Source organism: Lissotriton vulgaris, chromosome 9, assembly GCF_964263255.1.
Source record: "Lissotriton vulgaris chromosome 9, aLisVul1.2, whole genome shotgun sequence".
Classification (NCBI taxonomy): Eukaryota; Metazoa; Chordata; class Amphibia; order Caudata; family Salamandridae; genus Lissotriton; species Lissotriton vulgaris.
In genome coordinates this window covers 272,344,151-272,371,519 of record NC_141697.1, presented here as the reverse complement: position 1 = coordinate 272,371,519, position 27,369 = coordinate 272,344,151, and the positions used below count along the sequence as shown (strand labels likewise).

Sequence of the window (27,369 nt, the reverse complement as noted above, 5' to 3'; positions counted from 1 at the left end):
AACAACCCACATCCCTCCCATAGCCTGGGGTTGTTTCAACATACTGTGTAGGCACATTAGCAATGGTGGTGCGGCCAAAATGAGCTGGGCTGTCACCTGCAAGAAAGGGAATGAAAGGTATAGTGTCAGTGTTGGACTATACATTTATATTACTGTATTGAGATCTTCAGACACACTACTCTATACCCATACCGAAACTGCAACACCGACAGGTTATTTCACTTCAAACATCCATTGACAAACACAGCACAAAGTAGCAGTGCCCAAGGTCTATGCCATTATAAACATTTACACATCGAAGATCAGGTGCTGAGCGCCCTGCTCAAGAGCCAGGAGACTGTGGAGGTAGAAGGAACAGCTGGGAAGCAAAATAGGAAAGGAGGGAAGCAAAAGAGGGAAGGACTGGAACCAAAAGAGAGAGGACTGGAACCAAAAGAGAGAGGACTGGAACTAAAAGAGAGAGGACTGGAACTAAAAGAGAGAGGACTGGAACCAAAAGAGAGAGGACTGGAACCAATAGAGAGGACGGGAACCAAAAGAGAGAGGATGAGAATCAAAAGAGAGAGGACGGGAACCAAAAGAGAGAGGATGGGAACCAAAAGAGAGAGGATGGGAACCAAAAGAGAGGATGGGAACCAAAAGAGAGAGGACGGGAACCAAAAGAGAGAGGACGGGAACCAAAAGAGATAAGATGGGAACCAAAAGAGAGGATGGGAACCAAAAGAGGATGGGAAATAAAAGAAAGAGGTTGAGAACCAAGTGGAAGGAGGCTGAAAACAAATGGGAATAAGGCTGAGATCCTTGCGCAAGAAGGATGAGATTTACAGAGAACCAAAATGGAGATGTGGATACCTGGAAGGAAGATTAAGAACTAAAGTTACTTGGGACCTACAAGGGCTCCACCTCACAATATAATGAGCAGTTGCATGCCACGGATAGGCCAATCACTTTATCTCTCACCTGGATGCAATTCTGCCTAGATGCTACACCCACATCAGACATTTCCCTTAAAAACACCAATCGAGATGAATAGTCATCTTCCCTTTAGAAGTGATATGCCATCTCTAGAAGAGAAAGCCAGTACATCCCCAGCTTACATGATATCATCAGAGAGGAGGGCTCAACTCAACTCCTCAAAACCAGAACAGGAATGTACTCTCCTCGGAGGAAACAAATACTCCAAGGAGGCTCATCTTTCATGCCACACTATAACTTAACCACATTCATACCCAGCAGGTCTCCGGAGAAGTTGACTGGTAGGATGACTGCAATGGAGAGTACGCACATAATCATCAGGAGCACAAGCACATGCCGCTGGAATGAGAGGTAGGTTGTGGCATCAACACCGCACTTGTTTTGGATCTCCTCATCCCTGAAAAACAGAAGCAAAAAAGTCTTTCAATTGAGCTTAAAACTTGGGGCAGTCCCATTTCAGTAAACTTGGGAACTGAGATAAAAAGATTAAAAAAAGTATTTTACATAAATCAATCTGATTGTATAAAGCTCTGCTTTTCGCTCCGGGGGTTATCCAGCAGCTGGGGATGGTGCGAATTAGTCGAAGAGGCAGGTCTTGAGTCCCTTTGTGAAGCTGGCGTGTGAGGGGGTGGCTCAGAGGGGGAGTGGAGGTCGTTCCAGGATTTGGAGGAGAGGTAGGAGGAAAAACAAACTCCACTGTGGATGTGTCCATTCCGGGAGATGTGTGCGAGGGAGGGGAATCGCAGTTGTCTGGGTGGCTGGTGGAAAGTCAGGAGGTGGTTGATGTAGGAGGGTCCGGCATTGTAGGCGTGAGTCATGTAAAAGCGTATAGGGCTTAGCACTAATAAGTCCACATAACCTGGGCTAAGGGCAGTATAAAGACAAACTGGTATAACGCTGGAACCAATTTAAACAAAAGTAGTTTTCACCGTGAGAATATAAATTAATCACTGGTGATGGATTTGAATTTACAACTCATCATTTATTGTGAACTATTATAAAGCAGACTAATTATCACTCTTAATCCAGGTAACTGGGGTGTGCATAGATGTACAGAAAACATTATACATTGTAGATATACATGCAACATTCAGGAAACAAAAGGAAAGAGAACATGCAATTGACTACGTTTACAAAACAAAACATGAAATGAAAATAATAAATGCGCAGACTAGAAACTTCACTTTAGTCTTCCAGTTGTTCAGCCTATTATGGCTGTACTGTTCATTTGTAGCACAGAACATAGGGGAGGTAACCCATCGAGAGTACACACATGAGGGCCAACATTGCCCTCTTAAGTCCTAGTGTGTGTTTACAGATTCCTTAGTGTGTTTGAAGTTTGGAAGAACTCCTCCAGTTAGAAGTGTTGATGCATTTCACCCATGTTACTTAAGACCTCTTCTGGACGGTGGAAGAGTGAAAATACTATCAAATGCACTGCAGGGGGTGAAGGAGACCACTCGGGGTCCTTAGGTAGTCGATCCGCAGGGACTGGCCAACTGCAAAGGGATGAATGGACTGATAGAACTTCATTCTGGTCTGTCTTCGTACAGATAGCCACTATCATGCGTCCGGGGGGCGATCACCATGGTACAACGTAAAGATATGATAGGGAAATTCAGGAGAAAGTCCCATGAGTGCGCTGTAACACCGGTGGCATTAAACTCTCTGTAGGAAGTAACAATCTCTTACTCCTGCGGCTAAAAAGTCCGGTTACTAGAAGCCGGGCGAGTCTGCAAAAACTGGCCAGAATACGCTTCAAAGTTTATGGAAGCAGGCCGGTGTTCTGGATTAAATAAGCCTTATTCTGGCCAGTTCCTACAGATTCGCCCCCATAACGATCACTCTCTGAGCCACCCAATAGCCTCCCTCCGGACAAATGATAGGGGCTATCTGTACTACGATAGACTTGAACGAAGTTCCCTCAGTCTGTTCATCCCTTTGCGTTTGGGCAGTCCTGGCAGATCGACCACCTAAGGACCCCAAATGGTCTCCTTTTGCCCTCCCTGTAGTGCATATAATAGTATTTTCACTCTTTCACCATCCTGAAGAGGCCATGAGTTAGCAGCTTGAACTGGTAACTCTTCTGGAGAGGGAGCTAGAGGACGCTTCTGGGGTGGGGTTGACGCTGGTCTGTTTGGGAAGGTTGAGGATAAGTCTAACTGAGGTGTTCTGTATGGTCTGTAGTAGTTTTAGGAGATGGGAGGTGGTTCTGACAGAGGGCATTTCCGTAGTCCAGTCGGTTGGTGACGACGGCTTAAGTAATTGTTTTCCTGGTTCTGGGAAGTATCTACCTGAAAATCTTATGTAGCATGAGGAGGATGTGGAAGCAGGATGAGGCTACTGCATTGACCAGGAGCTTATTGGAGAGGTCGCTGTTCAGGATGATGCCGAGGTTGAGGGCTTGATTGTCGGGGGTGGGTGAGGGTCAGAGTTCCATGGACCACCATGTTATGTCCCATGGGGAGCAGTTCTTTCTGAAGATAAGCATTTCTGTCTTGTACGTGTTCAGCTTCAGGCAGTTGGCTCTCATCCAGTCGGCGACGCTGGTCAACGCGTTCTGCAAGTTTAATCTGGTGGTGGCGAGGTCTTCCGTGAGAGAGATGAGTTGGGCGTCAGCAGCATTGAGATGATGCCGAGTCTGCGAGTGCAGTCAATGTTGGCCAATGGAGTCATGTAGGCATTAAAAAGGGTGGAAATGAAGAAGAAACCTTGGGGGACTCTACAGACGATGCTCTTGGGTTCAGAGGTGAATGGCAGTAGATAGATTTTCTTTGTGCGTCCTGTGAGGAAGGAGATGATGCATTTGAGGGTGTTTCCTCTGATGTTGATGTGATGGAGTCTGGTGATAGAGTGTGGTGGGATACTGTGTTGAAGACTGCTGAAAGGTCGAGGAGGATCAGGCCTGCAATCTCGCCCCAGTCAAGGATGGCCCTGATGTCGTGAGTTGCGGCTATGAAGGTGGTCTCTTTGCTGTGGTTGGTATTTAAGCCGGACTGGGTGGCGTGGAGTAGGTGGTTTCCTTCCAGGTGAGCTGGCGATTGATGGCCTTCTACAGGACCTTGGCCGGGAAGGGGAGCGGCAAGATGGGGTGGTAGTTCCTGAGCTCACTGGGATTGGCGGAGGGTTTCTTCAGGAGGGGTTTCACCTCTGAGTGTTTCCAGTCATCAGGGAAGGTGGCTGTGGTAATGGAGGAGTTGAGGATGTTGAGGAGTGCACTACTGATTTTCTTCTGTCCCAGATTGAAGGCTTGGTGGGGGCCAGGGGTCTGTCTGTGCTCCGGAGGGATGGAGGTCATAATCACTGTGGTGATTGAAGTGGTGAGCAGTGTCCAGTCGGTTAGGTTGCTGTGGGAGTTGTCGCTGTGTGTCAGGATGGGGCGGAGGTTGGTTGGCTGTGGGTCAAAGTTTCTGTACATGTCTGCTATCTCATTGTGGAAGTAGTCCACTAGGTAGTCGCAAAGGGCTTGGGAAGGACTAATCATTGTCTCGGTGGCCGACGGGGAGGAGAATTCTCTTTTGATGTTTAAGAGTTCTTTTGTGTGATTAGTGCTGGCCTCGATGCAGTGGTTAGGGTGTCCTTTTTAGCTTCCATGAGACGGTGGTGGTATTTGCAGAGGGCAGACTTGAAGGTGGTAAGGTCTGAGGGATTCCCGCAAGAGCGCCATCTTCTTTCCAGTCGCTTACACTTCAGTATGAAAGCCTAGAAATTGGGGGTGAACAAGCTGGTGAGTTTGCTGGTACTGGCCATTTTCATGGGTGTGATTGTGTCGGTGCAGATGGAGATACAGTCGGGGGAAGTTTCTGACTTTTTGTTCAAAGTTGCTGGTGGTGTGGGGTATGATGGTGTTGAGAGCGGCAGTCCATTGGGTCTCTGTGATGTTCCATCTGCAGCGAGCAGGGATGGGGTGGGTTGTGATGATCCTGCAATGGCAAAGTAGACAATGCTGTGGTCTGTCCAGGTGAGTTTGGTGGCGTGACTGAATTTCATTCTGTCACTGGCTGTAAAGATGAGGTCCAGGGTGTGTTCTGCACAATGGTTGGGGTTAGTGATCAGGTGCATGTGTCAAATGTTGCTCATGCTTTCCAAGAGGTTGGCGGAGTTAGTGTCATTTGGGTTGCTGAGGTGGAAGTTGAGGTCGCCAAGGGAAATTTAGTGCTTGGAATCTATTGACATGGGGGTTGACTAAAACTGCGATGGTGTTGCAAAAGTGGGGGCCTGGAGGTCTGTAAGTGAGGGTTACTTTGACAGTGGTGTTCGCGTCGATTTCGTTTTGGCAGTTGAGGTGCTCCTTGATGGATGAAATGTTGTCTTCTGTGGTGGTGCATTGGAGGATCTCTTTGTAGATGATGGGGATGGCTCCTCCGTGCTTGTTGGTGCGGTTTCTGTGCATCATCGTGTAGCTGTGGGTGTTGCGGATGCAATGTCGGGTGCTGAGGGTAGTATGAGCAAGGTCTCTGTGATGAGCAGGAGGTGGGATGGTGTCCCAGATCTTGGTGGCGTTGTTGCTGAGGGGTAGGACGTTGAGTAGCATACACTGGAGTTGCTCGAAGGGTTCGAGGTTCGCTGTGCAGGTGCAGCAAGGGTTTCGGTTTTGTAGGTGAACCAGCACTGGTGGCAGACGAAGGGTCCTTCTGTGCGTTTCAGGGAGGAAATGCAGCAGTTGTTGCGGCCCCTGAGGACCAGGGCTAGGAGGTGGTGTAGCAATGGGTGGTAGCAGATCCAGGGTTCCTGACGCTAGGCACGTTCCAGGCATGGACGGGGGCAGACGGGCTTGCCTTTGTGTGTTAGCTGCGCAGCGGCTTCCATGAGTAGTTCTGGGAAGTAGGCCGGGTTGGCAGAGAGGCAGAAGGGTGTCATAACAGCAGGAAGCAGGAGTGGGGAAAAACGGTGGGTGGGAAGAATTCGGAAAACATGACCTGATCAACTATGTACTGGGTCACAGGCAAGCAGTGCAATGGAATCACTTAAATCCAAAATGAACAAAAGAAATGGTAGGAAAATACAATGAAAAGCTATACAAAAACAAAATAACAATAACAGCAGCAGGCCTGAACCAAACCTAGGAGGGCCTCGAGGGCTTGGGCCGAGAAGTCATCCTCAGTTTACAGCACTATTACAGCGGTCAGGGGGGAGAGGGACCAACGTAACTATATGTGTAACTAAAGTTCTCCAATACTGGTATCTTTCAATATTTCCAAACTTTGGTTATTTTAGCCAATTATTTGGCAGTTTTCTATAATGTAGATGAGATTCAAGCATCCAGTAGTGCTCTACAATTAACATAAGTAAGGAAGCACAAAGCATCTGCATAAAAAAAATCATGCACACCATAAACCCAACAGGCATTTCATATATACAGAACAATTTAGGATAGAGCCTAGTTACATGAACGATTAGATTAGGGGTGGCAGAGATGAGTTTGAGAGTGTATGTCTCTTTGTGAGTGGATTCATGGATTAAAGCTCAAGTCAGCTGTTGTTTGGAGGACTCCGATCAGGCGATCCCTCAGATTGAGGGTGCCATTTTCTAGTATGACCTACTCCTACTGGAGTATATGCATTCTTCGTAGCAGATGGCCATCGCATTGCAACTTCTATGTACAATGATTACAGACTAGTTTTAAAACACACATATGAACATCCTCAACATTTTTTTTTATTCCCCCCCCAATCCAGATAGTGGATGTGATTTAAGTTCTGTCCCTTGAGGCCATCTTAATTTCCGGTCGTTGCAATATGTACAGCGCAAATTGCACACACTTGACCAAGGAGGCTAGTGATCTGTGAAAGATACCAAAGCTGGAGAAATGTAGATCTAAATAAACAAGTCTCCTCTGACATTGGACCCATTCTACATTCACATGCTATGAATAGAATATAGAGGACTATGTACCTCGAAGGCGAGCCTTCAAGAAAAAAATGCATTCAATTATTTCCTCCAACCCTATATCAGAGCTGAGATTCGGGTCATAAAGGTCTTTTAAAGGTTTGAATAGGAGCTCAAACAGGTAATCTACCACTTTAAGTGTAGTGAAACACTATGAGGTGATCATGTGAGTGCAGCCTGCTTATATTCTATCAATTTTGAAACTGAAAATATAAGAGCCAAAAAATGATATGGCTAGCTTACTGATTTAAAGGTTGGACACACAATCATTTCATTCTGATAACGTGCAATATTGAAAATGTGAATCTATGTAAGAACCGCTATTTTTTTCCACAAGAACATAATTTATGTAAGTGGAGAGATAGAAAATAAAATTCTGGTCTCTTTGACCTAACACCTAAAATGCATCTTTTTCCTGGTACAGAAAAGTCATGAACCATTTTGAAAATGTGTTAACAAATATACAAAGAGTCGTATGTTAGACACCAATAACCTGTTAAAATGGACCACCACGGGGGTGAGTATCACAAGTGCATTGAGAGGATGGCTTCCTTCATACTGCCCTGGAGATTTTCTTATGTGTTTTCTTTTATAGACATTGTGTGTCAATAAAGAAAAGAGTTATACAGTCTGGGACGATGTCTCAGAATCCCGCTGTCAGGGGCGAGGACATGAGAAGATGCCTGCAAATGGGTGAGGTATAAGAATGGAAAACTACTATTTTTGAGGCATGGGAGAGAGTCCATTGTATGGAGGACACTAAAGACCACGATTAAAGGGTTAATTGGGAGAGCCGAGGACCACAGGACACTTTAAGGGAGATAAGTAAGGAACCTAGGACAATGAGGACAATTAGGGTTAATGGTTCACAGGAAAGAGTTTGAAAACTAGGAGGAGCAACCTGTTTACAGGGTTGTGCTTGAGTACCAAAAGGATAACATTTCACAGGGACTGGTTGGAAGACCAGTCGGGATTGTATATTGCAGAGATGAGGGTTGAGGACCACAAAGGATGGGCCTAATAACAGAAGAGAAAGGGATTGGAAAGGAATGCCCTCACAGGAAAGCATCTGAGGACGGATTTGAGGACCAGGAGAGAAAGTTCCCAACATTTGTTGAACAACATTGCAGCTTGCGGTCAAATTCAGAGGGGAGTTTCAGGATTCCTATAAATTCTGAAAGGAGCACAAGAAGAATAAACAGCTTGTGTATATTTATTGGAACAAACTGTATGTTGTAATAGCAAAACTAACCTATTCAAACTTGGAAAAAAGTTGTAAAAACAAATGGAACATGGGACTGAGTTTTGTTAGTACACACTCAATACAATAAGAATGCTGCTTAAAACACAAAGTCAACAAAGACAGCTCCTTCAATGAGGACACTGTTTTTTCATTCATGAGGGAATTGGTTTTTGATATGGTGTTACTTTATGGACTGTATGGAAGAGAATTTGCTCTCTGGAATATTTGGAACAAAAATGTTCACATTTTTCACTGCTGGTTACAATCCGAAATTGAACAAGGTAATTTCTGAATACAGAGGTAAAGTTACTATTCAAAGCAGGTTTGTTGTAATATTTCAGCCTAATTATTTATACATTTTTATATACCGCAAACATGATCCTGAAGGATATCAGGATCAGTGGTTTCATACAGGGAAGCTGGCAGCAGACAACTAGCAGAAACGTATAGTCTGCCATCTACCTGGCCACTTGAACATAGCAATATTCCGTTATTTACGGTTCGGCCCTTGATTTCTCATCAGGAGCTGAAGAAGCAGATTCTGTGCCATTAAAGTAGGAAGAGTAATGCACAGAGAACGAGGGATGATGGTACAAACACGGCAAAAAAAAAAAAACGTTTCCAGAAAAAAACAGACCCTCAGCCACAACAAACCATGACCCCAGGTCGTGATCTTGTGGAGAAGTTCCTTGCCCCCAGGTGAACAACCTACCTTGTCATGTTGACACTTCCACATGGACCACAGCCACTTACTTCAATAGTTTCATGCCCTCCTATTCTTTCATAGAAATAATTTTCGATTGTACCTTACTTGTTTACTATGGGTTTTGTCTTATTTACTCCTTATATAGCTCTACCTACAATAGTCCCTCCCAAAATTCCATGGGATGGCCTTAAAAAGATCCATACCTTACTAATACTTACCAAACTCTGCCACATATCATTACATCACTCTCAAAAACATTCTTACAGAATGTCACAATACAGGTATCAAGATAATCCCATCCACTATCTATTTATAGTAAAACACACTTGGAAGGCCAGAAAAATCATCTAGAGCGTTTTGTCCTTCTGAAAAACCATTACTTACTTCATATGATATATCGAGGTGAGCCATGAGCAGAAACCCTGCAGATAAAAGTCAGAGAAAGAATAAGAGGTTCATAACAGTTAAAACACTATTCTGCAAATGCAGCCAGGTGAGAACGCTAAATGACTAAGGACAAATCAGTAATATAGTTCAATTTAGCACCCACTATTGAGATCTGGGTGCAATCTAAAAATCACAGATTCAAATATTTGCATTGGCGACTGTATTGGGTGAAAGGTTCGGAAGTGTGACAGGGCATTAGTGGCAATGTAAAAGAAAACAATACAACCTACAATCCATCTACTTACAACTCATTCAGTTGTTTTTGAGGCAGCTGAGAAAACCTAAAACAAACTATTCCATCCAATGAGTAACACACTTGATTAATACACTTGACTGTATCATTCTATAGTTGATACTTCATGGACAATGCATCAGATACTATCATCATTTGCACTCAGACATAACCCATAGTTCTAAGGCCATCACAGTCATCATATAAAACTCCATCTCAGACGCACACCTTTCGACCTTTAACCAGGCATTCACCTGCATCCATCATTTTCAAACTAAACCCTTTTTTGCATTAATGACTAAAGATACCTTTTGGTTACACCTTGTCTTACTAGTCTTGATCTCTATGCTGCCACCAAGTCTTGGCCATTCAAATCAAACAGATGGAGGGAGGACGAAGCAGAGGTTCATTAATCTTATTTTCCTTATATCATTTCAGTTATAGCCCATAACCACATCCCATCTCGAGCAAAGTGTGCTCCCTGATGAAGACAGTTGAGCTACTTCACCCATCTACACAATCACGGAGGCCCTAAAGTATAAGGCCTCCCCACTTCTGGTCCTGACCAAGGCCACAGACCTGTATGGGCTGTTCCAGGCCAAAACATGTTGACCCGACGACTAGGTGTTGTGGATCTGTGACTCATCCACTCCTAGATGGGGGAGTGAGTGGGCAGATGGAGGGGCGGTCTTTCTTCTAAACTGTTGTTTGCATGAAACACTGAAGGGACTCAGAGAAACCGAGAGCCAAAATAGATGCCCAACCTTGAAATTCTTATTGACCTGGCAAAATTGGAAAACCCCACAAATACAGCACACTGTTTTTGCTATTCAACCACTGCTAGGAACCGCTGCAGTTCCCGATAGATGAATAAAAAAAGAAGGTATCTGACAAGAGCTCTAGGAAGCTTGAGTGATATAAGGAAGATTAAACAGACGAAGGAATGCTGTATAAGCTACCATTTCTGTCAAGAACATTCAAGTACAAACACATCAGTACAACAACACTATTGTACACCCAAAAGGCTGTATTCCTTCCATCTACAATTCTTGAATTAGCAAATTAGCATCCACAAGAAAGGCCAAGGGACACAAGAATGTTTCACTGTATCAAAAGTGTTACAGCATTTGGATTTGTAATAATAACACATTGAAAAGAGCAAAGGCAACCCTAGACTTGCGTTTCATGTTTCTTTTTCATTAAAATACTCAGCAAAAAATCTTAGTCTAGGCAGAAGCCAATAACCCGTTTCAAGTGAAACAAAAGTGATAGGAAGGCACAGGTAGGAGGGAAAGGACATTCTGAAAGCAACACATGAATCCACCAAAGGACTTGCTTAACCCAGGGATGAAAGGTCTCTTTGTGGAGAAGTGTGGCTCAATGATTGGAGCGGCAGACCCTGATGCAGAGGTCTAGCGCAGGACCAGGGTTCAATTCCCAGCCTCAGTGGGTCTTGGGCTCAAACTTCCACGGACCTGATAATTCTCGCCTTGGTGCCTATTCCAATAATGGAGTCCCACTCTGCAACTCTGGGCAATAGCTTGCTTAATCTCCACAACGGCCCCCACAACGCTAAGGATGCCTGGCCTCCACCTTGGGGGTGCCCAGGAGTGGATGCCTCACAGGGAAAGCCAGGATGGGCTCCACAGCGGTATTCGTACAAGCGCCTTGAGACCCTTGCGGGTGAGTAGTGCACTATACAAGTATCAATTTACATTTTAGCACAAGTATCTTGCTGGAGGGAAGAGGCAGGAAGACAGATCTAGTGTCACATTAAGAACCCAGAGTAAACTTCCTTTTCTGAGACTTTGCTTTAGTATGTATGCATTAAAGGTCCTATTTTTTTTTCACAGGAATCCGGTGGGAAGTAAACAGGATGTCTGTCCGTATCAGCCCATAAATGTTAAATTGACCTTGCCATAAAAGCTTTTATATTCAATTGGTGGGAGCAAGCATCTGCCAACTAGTGAAACATTTCACTGGTGAAAAGTTTATCCTTTGAGAGATTGTTGTGTGAATGGTGAGTACATCTGTGTTGTACCAGGTCAAGACGAGCCTGTTGAGGAAGGGAAGTGCCTCTTCTAGACTCTGGAAATGGGCGTTTGGTACAACATGGCGAAGAGGGACAAGGGTGAGTGAAAGTCATTTAGCATTGGATCGTTGATAGATTCACATACTTTTTAAAATATTCAAGCAAACGCAGGTTAGGGATCCACTGTATATTTGCCATTGACGTACTGAAGAGATACATATAAGAAAATAATGTATGCAGTCAGCCCACATCATTGTGCATATCCATAGGGCAGCTGATTAGGTAGATACAGACTCAGCACTACCTTAAATCACCATCAACAGAACATGCCAGTGTGCAATCGGGAAGTACAAACACAAGATTTTTTTTCACGGTCGGCAGAGTGCAATAATGGCAAAATGCAAGTTTGCCTGTGGGGCTGAAAATCTTTGCACCATTCTTGTGTGAAGGTGATTAAACTCTGCTTCCTTCTGCTTTTATTCCACATGGCATGCACAAGAGAACTCTCTGGAAAATTGCAATGTATTCGAGGCATTTCTCTATTTTTTTAGAAGAATGTAACTGGAACATTTGAGGTGGTAATATCTAACCGCCAAGGCTTGTTGTGGTGTCCAATCTGAGCTTGACGGATAGCTACAAGAGCAGGAGTACTGAAGCTCAACAAAAACCTAGGAGCCCGAGGGGTTTTCTTAAAAGACTCTTTCAATGCTGCCACTATTCCTAATTTGTTGCTCATGCCTGAGAAGGCTGCAGGGCTTCAAATGAAAGGTTGTGGTACGCACTGTATAACACTGCGGCTGGAGCAGGCCACATTGTTGTTACAATCAAAGGAATCGGACCAATTCCCTTAAGCTATTTTGGACACTCATTTCTACTGGTGTTTAATTCACTTATATTGTCAAAATGCATAAACTATGTTGGATACATGTCCAATTAAACGTCAGCTGGATTGAGAAACCAAAAAACCATGTGGGAATTTGCCAAATCCTTGGACTGAACTATGTACACTTCCCCATCCACAACATTATGCAGTGTCTCACCCTTCTCCCTCCACATAGGTAGATTAAAGGGTTAATGTTGACCCAGGAGCAACCGTTTGACATGTGTTACCTGTACTTTGATTAAACTGGGAGAGAGTGACAGGGAGAGACAAAAATAGAGAGAGGCAAAGTGAGAGAGAGACAAAGTGAGAGTGAGAGAGAGTGAAAAAACAGGGGTTTGCCCCTAATGCACACCCACCCAACGTCACAGTACTAATCAAGTCACTTCTGCTCGGTCAATAGTTACAAGGATTAGTAAGGCAGCCTTCCACTCTTTGTTCGTGATCTAGAAGTGTCTTTCCTGAGGACAGGAATTATCTGGAACCGCCTTCTTGGATACCAAGCAATGACTCCGTTTCTCTTCCTCCTTCGATGGGAAGTAACTGGTGAATGCAAAGTGCCCCGGGCAGCCTTTTAGTAGGTAGTCATGTGGCAAACACTGCATACTCGCAGCAAGTACTTCTGCCTGGATGATCAACAGAGTAGTAGGGCAAGGAGGGGAGTGGAAGTTCTCTCAAGTCAGGCTTCAGTATAGTGACACTCCGTCCCGCACATCATTTTATTTATACTGCGTGTTCAAATAATTCAAAACAATATGAACTTAGAGAAGATTGGATCAGAACAAGAAAATGATGTTCACCTGTAACTACATTTGTCTAGTGTTTGTATTGTTAACAGATTCAGATGCAATTCTCTCAGCAGCCCTCTGAGGCTATTCGTATGGCACACGAGTGCTTTAAAATGTAAAAATGGGCCCTGGGAAGGCAGGTACGCCCATCCCCCTTGTGAGCTGCCTTTTTGACACACATGCACAGAGGTAGCCCACGGTCTACACAGATAGGTGTATGAAATGTATATATTTAATGCTGCTATGTAAAGTATACAGAGGCATAAAGCTCACCAATGGGGCATAAATGAATAGCAAGATCATCCATGAAATGCGCCAACGCTGCAGAACTATAGTCAAAGATGGGCCATTTTCTTTTACCCCGCCAGCCACTGGCAGTGAGAGTACAGCTACCTGGGCAGGCCAGGAGGACAGTGTGTACGAAAAGTGATTGTGGTGCTTCCAGTGTATAAAAGGGCGTTCTGATGGTGGCAATACTAGGAGTGCCAGGTCAACGCTCTGTAGCTCCAGGTTTGTACTTGAAGTAGGACTTGCAGCACGTTGCTGGATGTGAAGCCTAAGGGGACACTGCATAGGAGGGGCAGTCTTCAGCGGCAACAACAGCTGGTCAGGAACTTTAGCCAATGCAGTCATTGCCTGGGCCGGCTCCAGGCCACCTCCAGTAGAAGGAGGTTGGCTAGGATCCCAATGACTAAACAAAGCGGATTATAAGGCAGGATGGCAGTAACTTGTTTGTCCCAACAGCTGGGGTAGCCTCATACCTTTGTCTCTGTGTTTGATATAGCCCCATTGGGTTAAGCAGTCAATTGGTTTTAGCAACACTGAACCTTTCGTAGATTCACGTTTAAATGATTTCCCCATCATCTGGCTACAAATTGCCAACAAAATCTTAAAACATGGAGTAATAAACCACCCATTTAAAACAAGAGTATTTTCTCGCCCATCTAGCTCATTGTAATGTCTGCAATGCACAAGGAACAGGGATGAGTCGTGAACATCATCTCCCTTAGAGGACACCATACTCTCGGATTTTCAAACACAGTTCACGGGAAAGGAATATTCCTTTTTTGGAGCTCCGAGCTTTCAGGATTTTCTTTCATTTTTAACATGATTTCGAGCATTCGTTTCTACAACCGCTTCTTTTCTACTGACTACTAAACACTTGGCTACATCTTCTGGCCTTTCCAAACTATGGGCCTGATTTAGATCTTGGCAGATGGATTACTACGACACAACGGTCACGCGTATTCCATTACCGAACTATAAATCCCTTTATCTCCTATGGGATTTATATTTAGGAGGACGGGATATCCGCCACTGTTGTGGCAGAGTAACCCGTCCGCCAGGATCTAAATCAGGACCTATATTTCTGAGGAGCTGGTCCAGTGAAATAAATATTGAGATGTTCTACTTCCACTAAATCTAACAATAGGAATTCAGGACCCGCCATTCTACTGCCTCTGGAAAAATTGTGGATATGAGCCCGCCTGCATCAAATCCGTATCCCCTTTTGTCAGTCTCTCATCTCCAAGGCCCTGAAAGACAGAGAAAGAATCCCCGGTTTTCACCTTCAGGAACATAGGAAAGATCAGAAGGGCACCGCTTACCATATCAAAATGGAACAGAAGAGCAAGAATGTGAATGCCTCATACACACTCACCTTACACACATTTGTAGTGATTGGACACAATGTGATAAAGTCTTACCTACTTCAGGATCAGCCCGAGTTCTTGCCATAGTGTGGATTTAGGGTCTATTTGACCTTAATCCACGTAGACAGACATTGTACCATTGAATTCTACAATTTATCATCCATCTGACACCCACTGATCATAAAATCCTTCATCTTACTGCCAGACAAACCTAATGTTCGACATCATGCAGTCAGCCCATCAACACCGCTATCCATTATCCTATGGGCAACTCATCTCTCCTTCAGCCAACTCATGCAGTTCAATAAGTGTCAATCTATTGCATATAAAACGCAGACAACTCATCATACAACTCATTCATACCATACATCCTTCAACAAGCGTCCGTTCCATTCTACAGTGGGTCATTTGTCAATCAACCCATTTACATTAGCATCCATCAACAGCCCAGCATTTCATCCATTCTACAATCCATCATTTATTATTCACCCGATTCCTTTCACCATCCATCATCCCCGCCTACCATTGGAAAATCCACCAGCCTATAGATCAACAATCATTCTGGAAGCAAGGTAGTGTCTGAGAACCTAGGGTTTCATCACATGGCAGTCACAAAAACAGACCCAGAAAAAGAACACTGATGAGGTCAGGACTCACCACATCCCGGCTGTCTAAATCGGATGGACTGGTCTCGGAGGGCGATTTCTCCTTCTCACTCTGTTCCCCATAGAAAAGGGAGGTGAGGCTAATATCACAACATAGAGGGTAAACGGGAAGGGATGGAGTAGAGTATGGAAAAGGAGAAAAACAGCAAAATATGAATGGAGGACAGAAAGCAGGAAAGGGAAGAGTTAGAAATAGCGAACAGGATAGAATGGATAAGAGGGATTAACAGTAAGAAAGGGAAGAGAGAATGGAAACAATCAGGGTGTGTGGGTGAAAGGTACAAGGGACAGTAGAATAAGAAAAGAGAAGGAAGGCAGCAGGAAATGGAAAAGGTATATGGATGGGTATGAAGAAACAAAGAGAAAAAAAATGAACAGTTTGAATATCGTAGAAATTCTATAGTTAATATAACAATAATTCAAGATTAGCCCAAAGCAGTGCAGATTACTCAAATGATGGTTGAAACGGAGGACAAATCAATGACAAAAATGATTAAATGCTAAGACAGATCCTTCCCCTTTGCTTCGCGCAGTCTGTCGCCGGCCCCTCACGCAGACTGGCATGTCCTTATGGAGAACAAGAATCAACAGGCAGAAAGTGATTGGAGACTAAATGAATCAGACAGCACCGTCACCACACCCGGCAACCCTCACCCAGCACCCCTCACCACGTTGACACATGCCTCCTGGCTGCTGTCAGCTTCAATCTGTGTAACATGTGGGGTGATCACGAGGCGAAGATTTGGGTTCTTCAAATTCTTCCTTAGCAGGCTGCTGCTATGCATAGCTCAGATAGGCGAAGGCCTCTCGTGCCCCCAGCTAGGGAATTCCACTTATGAAACTCTGAAATGCTTATAGATATACGGGTGCAAAAAAAAAACATGGGTCGACCAAATACTTCCTAATATAGGGCTCTAAAGTATCTTGAGACAGCTGGTGCTTGCTGTAATGTCGTATTTGGCATGTCAGGAAGACCACATGTAGGGGACGTGAGGAGATCAAAGATCAATGATGGATGACACCTATCGCCACCACAAGTAAGGGAAATGGCAAAGTCTTCTTCACCTGCCCCCCGATGGGGGCTCTCACCCAGAAGAGGACAACAGGAAACCCCTAGGGACTGCATTAAATAATTATGGCAATCTCTATGTACAATGATTCGCCTCACAACGAACTAAAGCTCATTCCCTACCCCGCATAACTACCGCACACACACTTACCGACGGTTGTCTCGCACAAGCTTTGCAGACTTCTTCCAAATGTACTGGAAAGCCTCACAGAGACAGTAGGATGCTCAGTGTCTCTGGATGTTTGCCTAATTGCCTCACAAAGATGCTGGTCCCTTCCCACCACTCTGAGCCCCATAACTTCTTCCCTTTCAAAGCAGCCTCACACACACTCTACTGACCATACTCCAGCTCCTAGTTCCAGAGAGCGCTTTACATAGATCTGGTGTCGTTCTGCTGATCCAATGTTACTGAATACAGGGAGATTTTCTAGCCTCTTGAGGCTGCTTCAAACATAGCTCGCAGTTTCCACGCTACAACTCTCTAACTGACCCAAGCCCACCTAACACCAGCTCCAAAGCCCCTTTAGTTTTCTACATGAAAGCTTCACACAAACTCTGGGGTTCCCCTCTACCACCCCCTACATTGACTGTCAAACACATGCAGAGCCCCAATATCAATCTATCTGTCTAACACTGGCTCTCGGGAACATGCCTTGCACAGAATGAGCGCCCTGCCAGCCCCAGTCCTCTGTGCATGCTTTACACAGGTTCTGGCTGAGTAGAATGCGTTAACATACTAAACAGCTGTTAGACAGATGTTGGCTACAAGGTAGATCTGGGGACCCATTGCTTTACTATTAACAACAATCTGTGCACCACATGTAAATCAGCTGACCACGCTACAGTAACTCACACACCTGGAGAGCACTGCCTGAGAAGGGCTCTCACCTGCATACAAAAAAGCAGGAGGTTCCCTAGCTGCAGAGTGTACTCCAGTCCTTTAGCTCAATGGCACATTCTACCTCTAGGAGGTTCTCAGCCTCAACTCTAGGCTGATGGGCCTCCCTGCTCATAGAGAGATGCACCTGTTACTTGCAACTTTGTAACCAACCTTGAATCAAACTCCAGGGCTCTATCCCTCGTATTACTAGGTCTGACCTATATAAATGCCTTTACATACATACATATGGTGCATACGGAAGTTAAGAAGTATTGCTCTACAAACCTTGACCAAGGGCACAGCTATCTTTAGTGCAGCGACCGTGGTTGCCTTTTACTACTAAGTGCCAGAAGCCCGATTTCCACACATGAATTGATGTCCCATGGTACCCCGAATTAGACCGCTGACTATGAAGGTCTTAAGTTCCACACTGAAATAGCCAGTTACCATGTACAGACTAAAGCTACAGTTTGTTTTGACCTATTGAGTACATATTCTGCGGTTAATCAACTTGTGCCCGCTATGGTTCTCCCATCAAAAGGCAGCCTGTCCATCACTTTAGAATGTGGAGCGCGACACAGGCAGCTCATTTGCATCTTCTGCCCAGGTAGCTCCACTAAAGTAGTAAAGCTGCCTCTTTAAACTCGAGACATGCTTCTTCACACAGTTTGTTCTCATCTACGTACTATCGAGCTTTGCTTTCAAGCAGACACGCCCCACCTATTGCACAGAGAGGTTTACCTTTATACAGTGCTTGTCCTGCCTCATTTAGGTACTATGGCGCTCAACCCTTCCCGCTGAAGAAGCTCCACTCAGACAGCCCCCATTTCTCCTCTCCCTCGCCCTTAGTCCCTCCCACCCACATGCACACAAAGCCTTTTCATCTGCAGTGACTTCCTTCTGTAGGTTGCACCGTGCTATCACGTCGCCGCCACATCATTCCCTCCTTGGTGACAAACAGGAGTGGGTGCAATGCAATGAATCCATCACAATAATGAACCTTGAACTGCAGAGATGGTTAAAGCCTCCCAAGCTTACTTTACAAAAAGATAAAAGCTTATTTGTTCCAAGTGAATTGCTCTCAAAGGACATCACTCTCTCTCCTAGCAACGCTGAAGGTCAGGTGAGATCCTCCAGAGGCGGCTGCCACTCGGCCCTGCTGTCGACGTGGCTGATCATCGTTTTTCTGCACCACAGAGCGAGGAGCAATAAACCCACGCGATGGCCGCCATTTCTCCACCTTAGTCATGAAAGGGGAGTGCCTCGCAACCACAGCTCCAGAGAAGAAACAAGCACCTTAAAATAAGTCACCAGTTCCCTCAAGGAAAAGGGCAGAATGGAAAAAGGGAAAATCCATGCATAAAATCTTTGACTACAACCTGGTGAACGCCCATAGAAAGGGGTTAGTGCTTAACATGATCGGTGGAGTGTCTGGTGGATTGGGGCGGTGATTGGCCTCTCACACACCGCCAAACAGAAGATTAAGCAAAAAAGGTCTCAGTACAAATTCTGTTCAGATTAGTGGTGAGAGCCAGAATCCACGGGGCAATAGCCCAACACTTGGTTTCAAAGGTGAATTCTTGCTCAACGGCCTAAAATGGCAAAGTTTGAGACCTTAAGTCCCTAGCATCAATCTTTAGTGCACGTCCTTTGTTTCTATCATAAGGGAAGTGGGAGAGCTTCTTTAAAGATGCCAGAGGCACGTGGTGACTTATTTAAAGTGACTTTGCCTCCTCCTGCTGAGAGCAGCATGCCAGTGTCGATCCTTAATCAATCACCAGTGCAATCAAGCAATCAAACTATCCAAGTTGATTCCCCAATAGCACCAATAAAAAGTATTACTCATAGGAATCATAGGTCCTGGTCGTCACCCATCTAGATGGGAAGAGGAAAGAACAACTATTAAACTGAACCGGTGCCCAGAGCATACAAAGATCAAGGACTCTCGGGCAAAGCATGGTGATTCTGGGATCCCATGACATTGGTTTGTGCCCAAGAGCAAAGCTCTTCATTCATTCTTTTGACCAGACGGCTTGTGTTGCCTCATGACCACAATTAAAAATACCTGTATACAAATACTAAAATCTGCCAAGATATGCATTTCAAGCTTGCTCCCTCTTTCTAAAACTAGAACTTTTAGAATTTCAAGCAGAAAACCATAGCAAGCGTGATAGGGCTTTTCCCAACTACTCCTGCTGTAAGTATTGGAGTTAGCACCATCTTTGCTATGAATACCGTTGTCTACCTCTTCAAGGGGAACGGCTGGAGCAACGGGGCAGAGCCACGCGTGCCGGAATACCGCAAGCGTAGCCACGCTTGCCTGAACAATGCATCTGTCTTAACCAAGGCAGGCATGGTTTAGCCATGCATGCCTATGTCATACAACCCCTGCTCAAACAATACAGAAATTGAACAGATGATTGAAGTTTCTTCAAATGAACGAATCAAATGGACCCCCTTAGCATTATGGCACCTGTGTCGGTGCACTGATGTATGTATAGTTGATGTAAATCTAGAAAACTGGAAAGGAGATGGCATAGGAAAACTAAACGCGCAACATAATTAGTACCTGCACCTGTGTTCTGCTTCCTGTTCTTTCTTGAGTTCCGAACCCTATCATACTTGGTAGAAAAGTCAGCTGCAGTACTGCGCCCCTCGTGCTGCAGAGCACAGTACCCAGAAAACACTGCCAGCTACTAAAACATGGACGCGTGATTTCAACACTGTTCTCCAATATTAATACTATGAAAATTAGAATCTACTGTAGTATTCATCTCATTTTGAGTAACATGGTAAAATGATGACAAACGCCACCCAAAATTACTGATAACCCCGGGGATGAGGTTTTCCCACTAGTGAAATTACTGCCGCTTTATACATTTTGCAGCTCAGAATAAGACATAACGAGTAATTTGAGGTATGCTTGTCAATTTCCATGATCACTCTTAGTAATCCATTTTCCATGTTCACATGCCACTAGGTTTTTATTGATGAAAAAATGTGCGAATTTCCCAGACACCTTGCAATTCCGAGGCTACCACATACTCCACTTTGCAGCTGAAATGGGATTGTCGATCTCCTCATACAGAGCACATATGCATCGCAACTGTAACTCCAAAAGGACCCAGCCGTCCCGCTCCAAGTTCACCCATACCATGCAGCTTTTCCAACCAAGACAACCCTCAACATGATGGAGGTTAAAAGCTGTGCACCTGAAGCAGGAACAGTGCTTACCTGTCATTATCCATGAGCAGTGCCAAGCGCCCATAGTCCCAGGCTGCCTTCCTCAGGCAGGAAAACACCAGGAGGAGAAACTACATCAGCGTGGGAAAGAAAAACAGAGCACAACGGGTTAACTTCATGCTGGCTGGCAACCAAGGCTCTACTGCAAACAAAAAGCTATGGACAGCCCTTATTGTCCTCGAGACAGCGGTCCTGATCCCCCAACTAAGATATTTATCAAAGGCCTCTTCAACACTGACACAATTACCCCTCACATCTCCAAGAAAAATGCAGAATATATAATCGCTTTCAAGCTGGCTTCTCTAATAAGTAGCCCGTGAGTTACTGCTAGTTCTCCTCCTACCTGTAAGTAAGTAGCTCTACTAAGTGCCGCCCAGCCTATTACATTTTAACCGTTTGATTGCCTTAATTAATCTACACATATCAACACTTAAAGGTGGAAAAAGTGTATATTTTCAGGAATCATAAAATGAGCTTTGGAGAAAAACAGCTGAGTTTTCAAAATATAATTACAGCTGGCATGTGAGTGCTAAATCATGTGGCGTAGAGGATACTTATTACTAATATTATAATTTCGTTTTTTTTACATTACTGCTGGCAACTGTGCCTGATGCATTAAGATGACCACTGCTGGAAATCTAGCATATGATGGCAATAAATGTAATATTGTCTGATGTGGACACTATTACACAACATAACATTAGTAGCTCAAGATGATTTTCATTGAATGCAAGTAGCTCTTATTGCAGGTAAGGTTGCAGACATCTGCTTTAAGATATAAGATCAAAAGACTCAAGACATCAAACCACGATAATTTCACAAATTGAATCTCGTTTTTCCATTGATCTTCGTTTAGCCCTGTGCTTCTCCCAGCACATTGGTGACATAAGGTAGTGGCAGTCGCAGAGGGCGGGGCAAAAGTCAACAACAACCAAGAAACCAGTGACACCACCACAATGAACAAGGTGAGGGTCTAGGGAGCGAAAACAAATCTTGCCTGGTCACTAATTAAAAAAAATAAAAATAAATGAAAGACAGTCATGTTAATTTAGGACTAAGTAAACGCTCACATTTCTAAGTGTAGTATTTAGAAAATCCTTAAAGATATTTTTAAGAAATCTTTGCGTTCTGGGAATATTTCAACAGTATGTCTTTGATGGCAAAGTGTCTACAGAAACCTAAAGAGGTCCTAAAATTTACAAGAAACAAAGGTAAGTTCTGTTATTCTAGTCAACCTCATATTCCTTTCGCTGCTTCTTCACCAGAGTTATCTGGGTGTATGTCGGAATATCGAGAACAAAAACATTGTGACACAGATATATTGCCGCCAGAATATTGACTGCCAAGTTATTGTGAAAGTGATTTATGTAGGCATGTATACATTTACTCATTTTTAACTCAACACCTATGTACATTGAAAATATGAATATCAAAGTACATAGATGTGAAGTTAAGTTTAGTAAAAATATACTGGCCTGTAAATGCTTACCTTCACAATATTTTTGTAGTGAATATTCTGGCTACATTAGTTTTGTAACACAATATTTCACAATCAGTATTCTGGTAGCATATCAAATTGGTCATATAAAAATTTACCAAAATCAGAAAAGTGCGAGACGAGCATGCATCATCGACTTCCGAATTTCTGTGTCAAATATGAATATGTCAGGGTACAGTAAATCTTTCAATGTATGATACATTAAATACATTGAGGCAAGGCTTTCAGGAATATTATTTCTAAGAGCACCAAAATATCCTTCCTTAGGCATAGAATTCGGCACACATTTCAAAGACAAAATTCTTAAGGTAAATCGTATAATGAAGCCATTCTAGGATTTGAGCAGAAAAAATATGTAACGCGCATTGCCACCTCCTCTTACCAGCCAAAGGACGAAGTTTATAGCCAGTACGGTGGGAATGCCCCCGAAAGGCAGCCCCTGCAAAACGGTGCTGTGTGATCGAGCGCTGTAGCATTGCTCTTCAGTGGTGTTGCCAGAGCTAGCGGCATAGTTGAAAACGTCCCAGGAGGTAGGGTGGCCACTTGGACTTGCCTCTGGAAAGTACACGCGGTCATCCATCCCACGGCTGCCAGGCCACGTGGGCCTTCACTCTGTGCGAGGGAAAAGCAAAGGGATTATATTTGTCATAGATAAAGGAAGAGAGATCTCAAACACAGACAATGCAGCGATCAAAAATACTGGTTTTTTTTGTTAGACTATAATGTCAATTGATGGAACTGCAATAAAGCACAGTTTAATGCTATCCTGACATCAGAGCCCTATGATATGCAACAAGAAATGGTCCAGAAGTTAAAGTGGTTAGGAGGAGGTAAAGAAAGCCCTAACCCTGGGCAGTGAACTCCGCTCCATTTGCGGAGTTTCCCCGCACTCCGCATTACACGTACCTCGCAGCGTTCCAAAAACTCCGCTCCGTGCAGGGGAGCAGAGTTTTTTTTACTCCCTTGTGGTCACCAAGGTCAAGGTGGCGAGCGCAAGTGAGGAAAATCCACCTCCCGGCAAGATTTTTCTTGTACGCGATCGCCAACATCAAGTTGGCGAACGCGAACATGGAAAATAAACCTCCTGGAGAGATTTCTCAACGCGGGTGGGGGGGCAGGTTTCTCATTGGACCCGCTCGCATTGAGAAACTACCAGTTTGCGTTGAGAAAGCTGCTGCTCGAGTTAAAATCTACTTGAGTGGCAGAAAAGTTTAGCGTGCACTATGCATGGTGCAGTTCGCATTGATTGGACAGTGTGGACAAGCATCCGGCACTGTGCAATCACTGCGAACAACAGTAAGAGTTATAATTTCTAATTTATATTTTTGCACACTTAGGCTGATCTTCTTAGTATACTAGTCATGGTAATGGGTGGGATGCTCCAAGAAGCTCAGCCATGCGTGCTGCAACCATTTGAGAAAGGCAGACAGAAAATCCAATCCCTTACTGGGCTCTGGACAAAGACGTAGGTGACGAGTAAAGAGAAAGAATGCCTACAGGCCTATTAAAGTCAAGACAATTGAATACAGACGGTTATTTCATGTTGAAACAACCAAGGGTAACTATATCACCATTGACGTAAATCTATTGTTGAAGGCATCAAGTAGTCAGACTATCATCTACATAATTCATTATTTGAGAAACAATCGGAAATGGTCAGCTTCACATCAGCCTAACCTAGGGTCAAGCTACCTGGATAGTAGCATGGCTACTGAATGCTCCTCTAGAGATGGTTCAGTTGGACAAAGTGTCATCGGAACATTGTGCACACCAGTAGTCTGAAGACCGTACACAGATAATTGTTCCGCCCTACACTAAACAATTGAGGACCATTTCTAATATAAATTTGGTTTTGCTCTGTAAAAGAATGTTAATCACTATAGGAAGAGTTTTTCTGATGCTTGAAGTGATTTTCAACCCTCTACAATCTAAGGAGGTATTCGTCTTACGGGCTCCTAATTTTAGATAGATTTTTAAAAGTTTTGGGATAGAAATGCACGAAAACATGATTAACTGAAGCAAGCTTCTCTTTAGAAAGAGCTGGAAAGCACAGTGTGCCTTTAAAGCCCTGAAATAAACGTACCAAAAGATAACACTTTTCCATTCTAACCTCCAGGGAGATGAATGGGAACATAATATGCATGTGCTTATTACCAACGAGTCTGATTTATATAAAAATGAATATGCACCTGTTCCTCTGGTTATTGAAACAAATGGATGGCTCATTCAGCGCTGAGCACCGCTTGCCGCTCACAGGGTGACAACCTGTCCTTCCATACTCGATAACACACAGCTGGGCACATGCACTCAAAAGCAAAGTTCCTTCTACTAGCGCCTCTGCCAGTATTCGAATAATACCAACTGTCAGAAGTGCAAGTTCAGGGTGGATATCAGAAGTGCCACGTGCTTAGGACACGGCCAGTGGGTAACTGGTCAAGAGCATGGCACAACTGATTGCTGGGTATGCGGTCTAGTGTTTTGTAATTATATGCTGTGAGTTTAGAACGAGTCCGAGACGTTCCAGATTAGAATGAAGTGCCTGAGAACGCGGCACTTCAAGACGGTTATCAGAGTAGGATTAGGATTTTGGGTGGAATTGCATCTTACTCACTGGTCAGGTTCATTTAAAAAAAATTAAATCAGAGATATTCTTAAGGTAGAACTTCGTAGAAGACTTATTTCAGGATAAAGAGTTTTAGGCAAGAAATAACGGAGTCCTGTTCAGGCTGTCAGAGGCATTCGGGACCTCTTGTGAAACCTCGTGTTAGTTTTAGGAGGCCACACCACTTGAGCCAGGTTCGAAGCAGATGCCTGGATCTGGCTGAGCATAAGGTCCTCTTAAACCTCAGGCCCGAAATGAGACAAACTTTCAACATGCTACTGTCTTTTACCCATGCTGTAACCTCATGCACAAAGAATTAAAGACAAAGAATTAACCTTTGATGGAAACGAGAGAAAAAAAAAAGATACCCATTTAGTGGCTACATTGCACAATGTGGGACTGGAAAATCTGAGGTCAATCTCAGCTTCACTGAATTGTGTGATCTTTGGCCAATATTTTATTGTATTGTATCTATATAGCGCTTACTACCCCTGACAAGGTGTTGAAGGGATTTCCGGTGAGTAGCACGCTACTCTGGAACTAAAAAGGATTAGCGGTGGGGCAGTTTACTGAAATTTGAGTTAATTTGAGCAGTGGACGTGCAAGCCTGTTAGTTGGATTGAAAAGGATAATGGGGGTATAGAAGAGGATGTAACTGAGCCCCCCTTTTCTCTATTATCACATATGAGAGCACTTTCAAATACACGTGTAGTACATAAACCTGCACAAAAAAGACTTATGTTTAATTTAATAAACTAGAATGTAGTTAGAATTTAGGCCACATATTGTGTGAACATGGCCAATAACTCACCTCTCAGTTCACTAATGGCATTGTCGTTAGAGTAGGACCTGAATGTTTCTTTGTTCATTTTTTAAAGTATTATTTTTGATCATGTTAAGATAGATACTTTTTTTTAATGTTGAAGAGACTTTATCATGCAAACCTTATGTACATGAAGTATGTTGCATGATCTACATGCAAATATTTTCATGGCTCGTTCATGCACAGGCTCTTGTAGCCAAGCCAGACCACTGGCTCAGCTCTGCATTAAAATTTCATGGCTCACCTACCTCTAGGCTCAGGTTTTGACAGGTGATAGAGGTAGATAAGAGAAAGACCTTACTAGTGCCTCAGCTCAGGGATAATTTCTCAAGAGATAAGATACGGCACTGGCAGCAAGTGTCTGAAGTTAATTTCTGCTGGCTACTTCTGTAGACTATAGGTACCGGACACTAGAGTTATATCCATTTCGTATTCCAGGCCCGCCATGAGGAGGAACAACATTTTCAACAACATGACTGCATCTTCTAGCCGTGGAGCAGATACTTTGCAGACCTGTCTGCCACAACTGGGAATGCACCATCAATACTGGGAGTTGTCCAGATGTGTCAGGAAGTCAAATCAACTCCAGCAAAACATTTGGTCGCTAGTATAATACATTCCTCAACACCAAATTTAATTTTAAATACGGATACTAAGTTCAGAAGGTGTGAGATTTCTACAGTGTCTAATGACAGATTATAGGGATACAAGATCCATTAAGGCAGCATATGCAAACCAAATAGAGCTGTAGATTGCACAAAATTGTGTTCTAGGCTAATAATGGAACATACACAACTGGTGTAAATAAAAACGTATCACGTTCAGAGATCTTATCCAATTTAATGGGATGCATGCACCACAGTTTCAGTTAGTCTTGGGTTTACCATGGCGCACGGAACTTAACCTGTAGTAGAGTGAAGTAAGAGAAGTTTCACTGAACGCAAAGTATAGTCTAGAACATTGTTTTAAGGAATGCCAAATAGGAATGGCTTTTTCACCGGCAGCTCAGTTAACTACGGGGTATTCAATTTGAGTTCACAGAAGTGATGGAGTTACCTCAACAATATGTGGGTGGTCAAGATGGGTTTAGTAAAACCGAGGTTCGAGAAATTGCCACACAGACCACATGACTGCGAGATAGATTTGGAACCGGAGGTAATACTACCCTGGAGCAGGATATATGCACTGACATAAAAAAATACTAATTTGAAGACATATTTGGATCAGCACTTGGCAAATGTGTTTACCAGGCCAACTCAATCTCCTGTGTCTTCTCATCTTTCGGAGTGGAACTTAGAATCTATGTAGATTAAACTGCAATAAACAGATTTAAGATTTAAAACCAATACCCTTTTCCATTGAATTTGGTATTGCTGGATCAAACAAAAAGGTATACATTTACATCAATTTAGATTGAAGAGGGGCATAATAACTAGTTGGAGTGAGGGAAGAACGCATTTACTAGTAGGTTTGGAATGTAGGAGGTTAAGAGGTATGGATTCTGTAATACACAAGTGCCCTTTCATTTTTTATTAATGTTGTTCTTAAAGGGTGTATTGATACATTTGCTGTGGTGTACATAGACAGCATTCTAATGTTGCGAGATTCAGAAGGAGTATGAACACCACATAAAAGCAGTACTAGAAAGATTATGAGGTGCTAAATTAGAAAAGTATTTTTTCATGTAAAAACGGTTTTGTTCCTTGGTTTTATCCTTACACCATAAGAGATTGCAACGGATACAA

General features: G+C 43.7%; 1 protein-coding gene across 4 annotated transcripts in view; it reads right to left on the bottom strand.

Annotated features, from left to right (window-relative positions):
* TMEM63C (transmembrane protein 63C) overlaps positions 1-27,369 on the bottom strand; it is a 653,749-nt gene that overhangs the window by 310,234 nt on the left and 316,146 nt on the right. For 2 of the 4 annotated variants that reach the window (XM_086937543.1, XM_086937544.1), the window contains 7 exons: positions 22,582-22,811; positions 20,693-20,772; positions 19,301-19,333; positions 15,502-15,589; positions 9,198-9,235; positions 1,230-1,372; positions 45-96 (listed from right to left, as the gene is read on the bottom strand). In XM_086937543.1, the coding sequence (XP_086793669.1) occupies positions 45-96; positions 1,230-1,372; positions 9,198-9,235; positions 15,502-15,589; positions 19,301-19,333; positions 20,693-20,772; positions 22,582-22,779 (632 nt within the window). In that variant the 5' untranslated portion in view covers positions 22,780-22,811. The remainder of the gene's footprint in view (positions 1-44; positions 97-1,229; positions 1,373-9,197; positions 9,236-15,501; positions 15,590-19,300; positions 19,334-20,692; positions 20,773-22,581; positions 22,812-27,369) is intronic. The other 2 variants (XM_086937545.1, XM_086937546.1) reach the window with 1 other exon arrangement.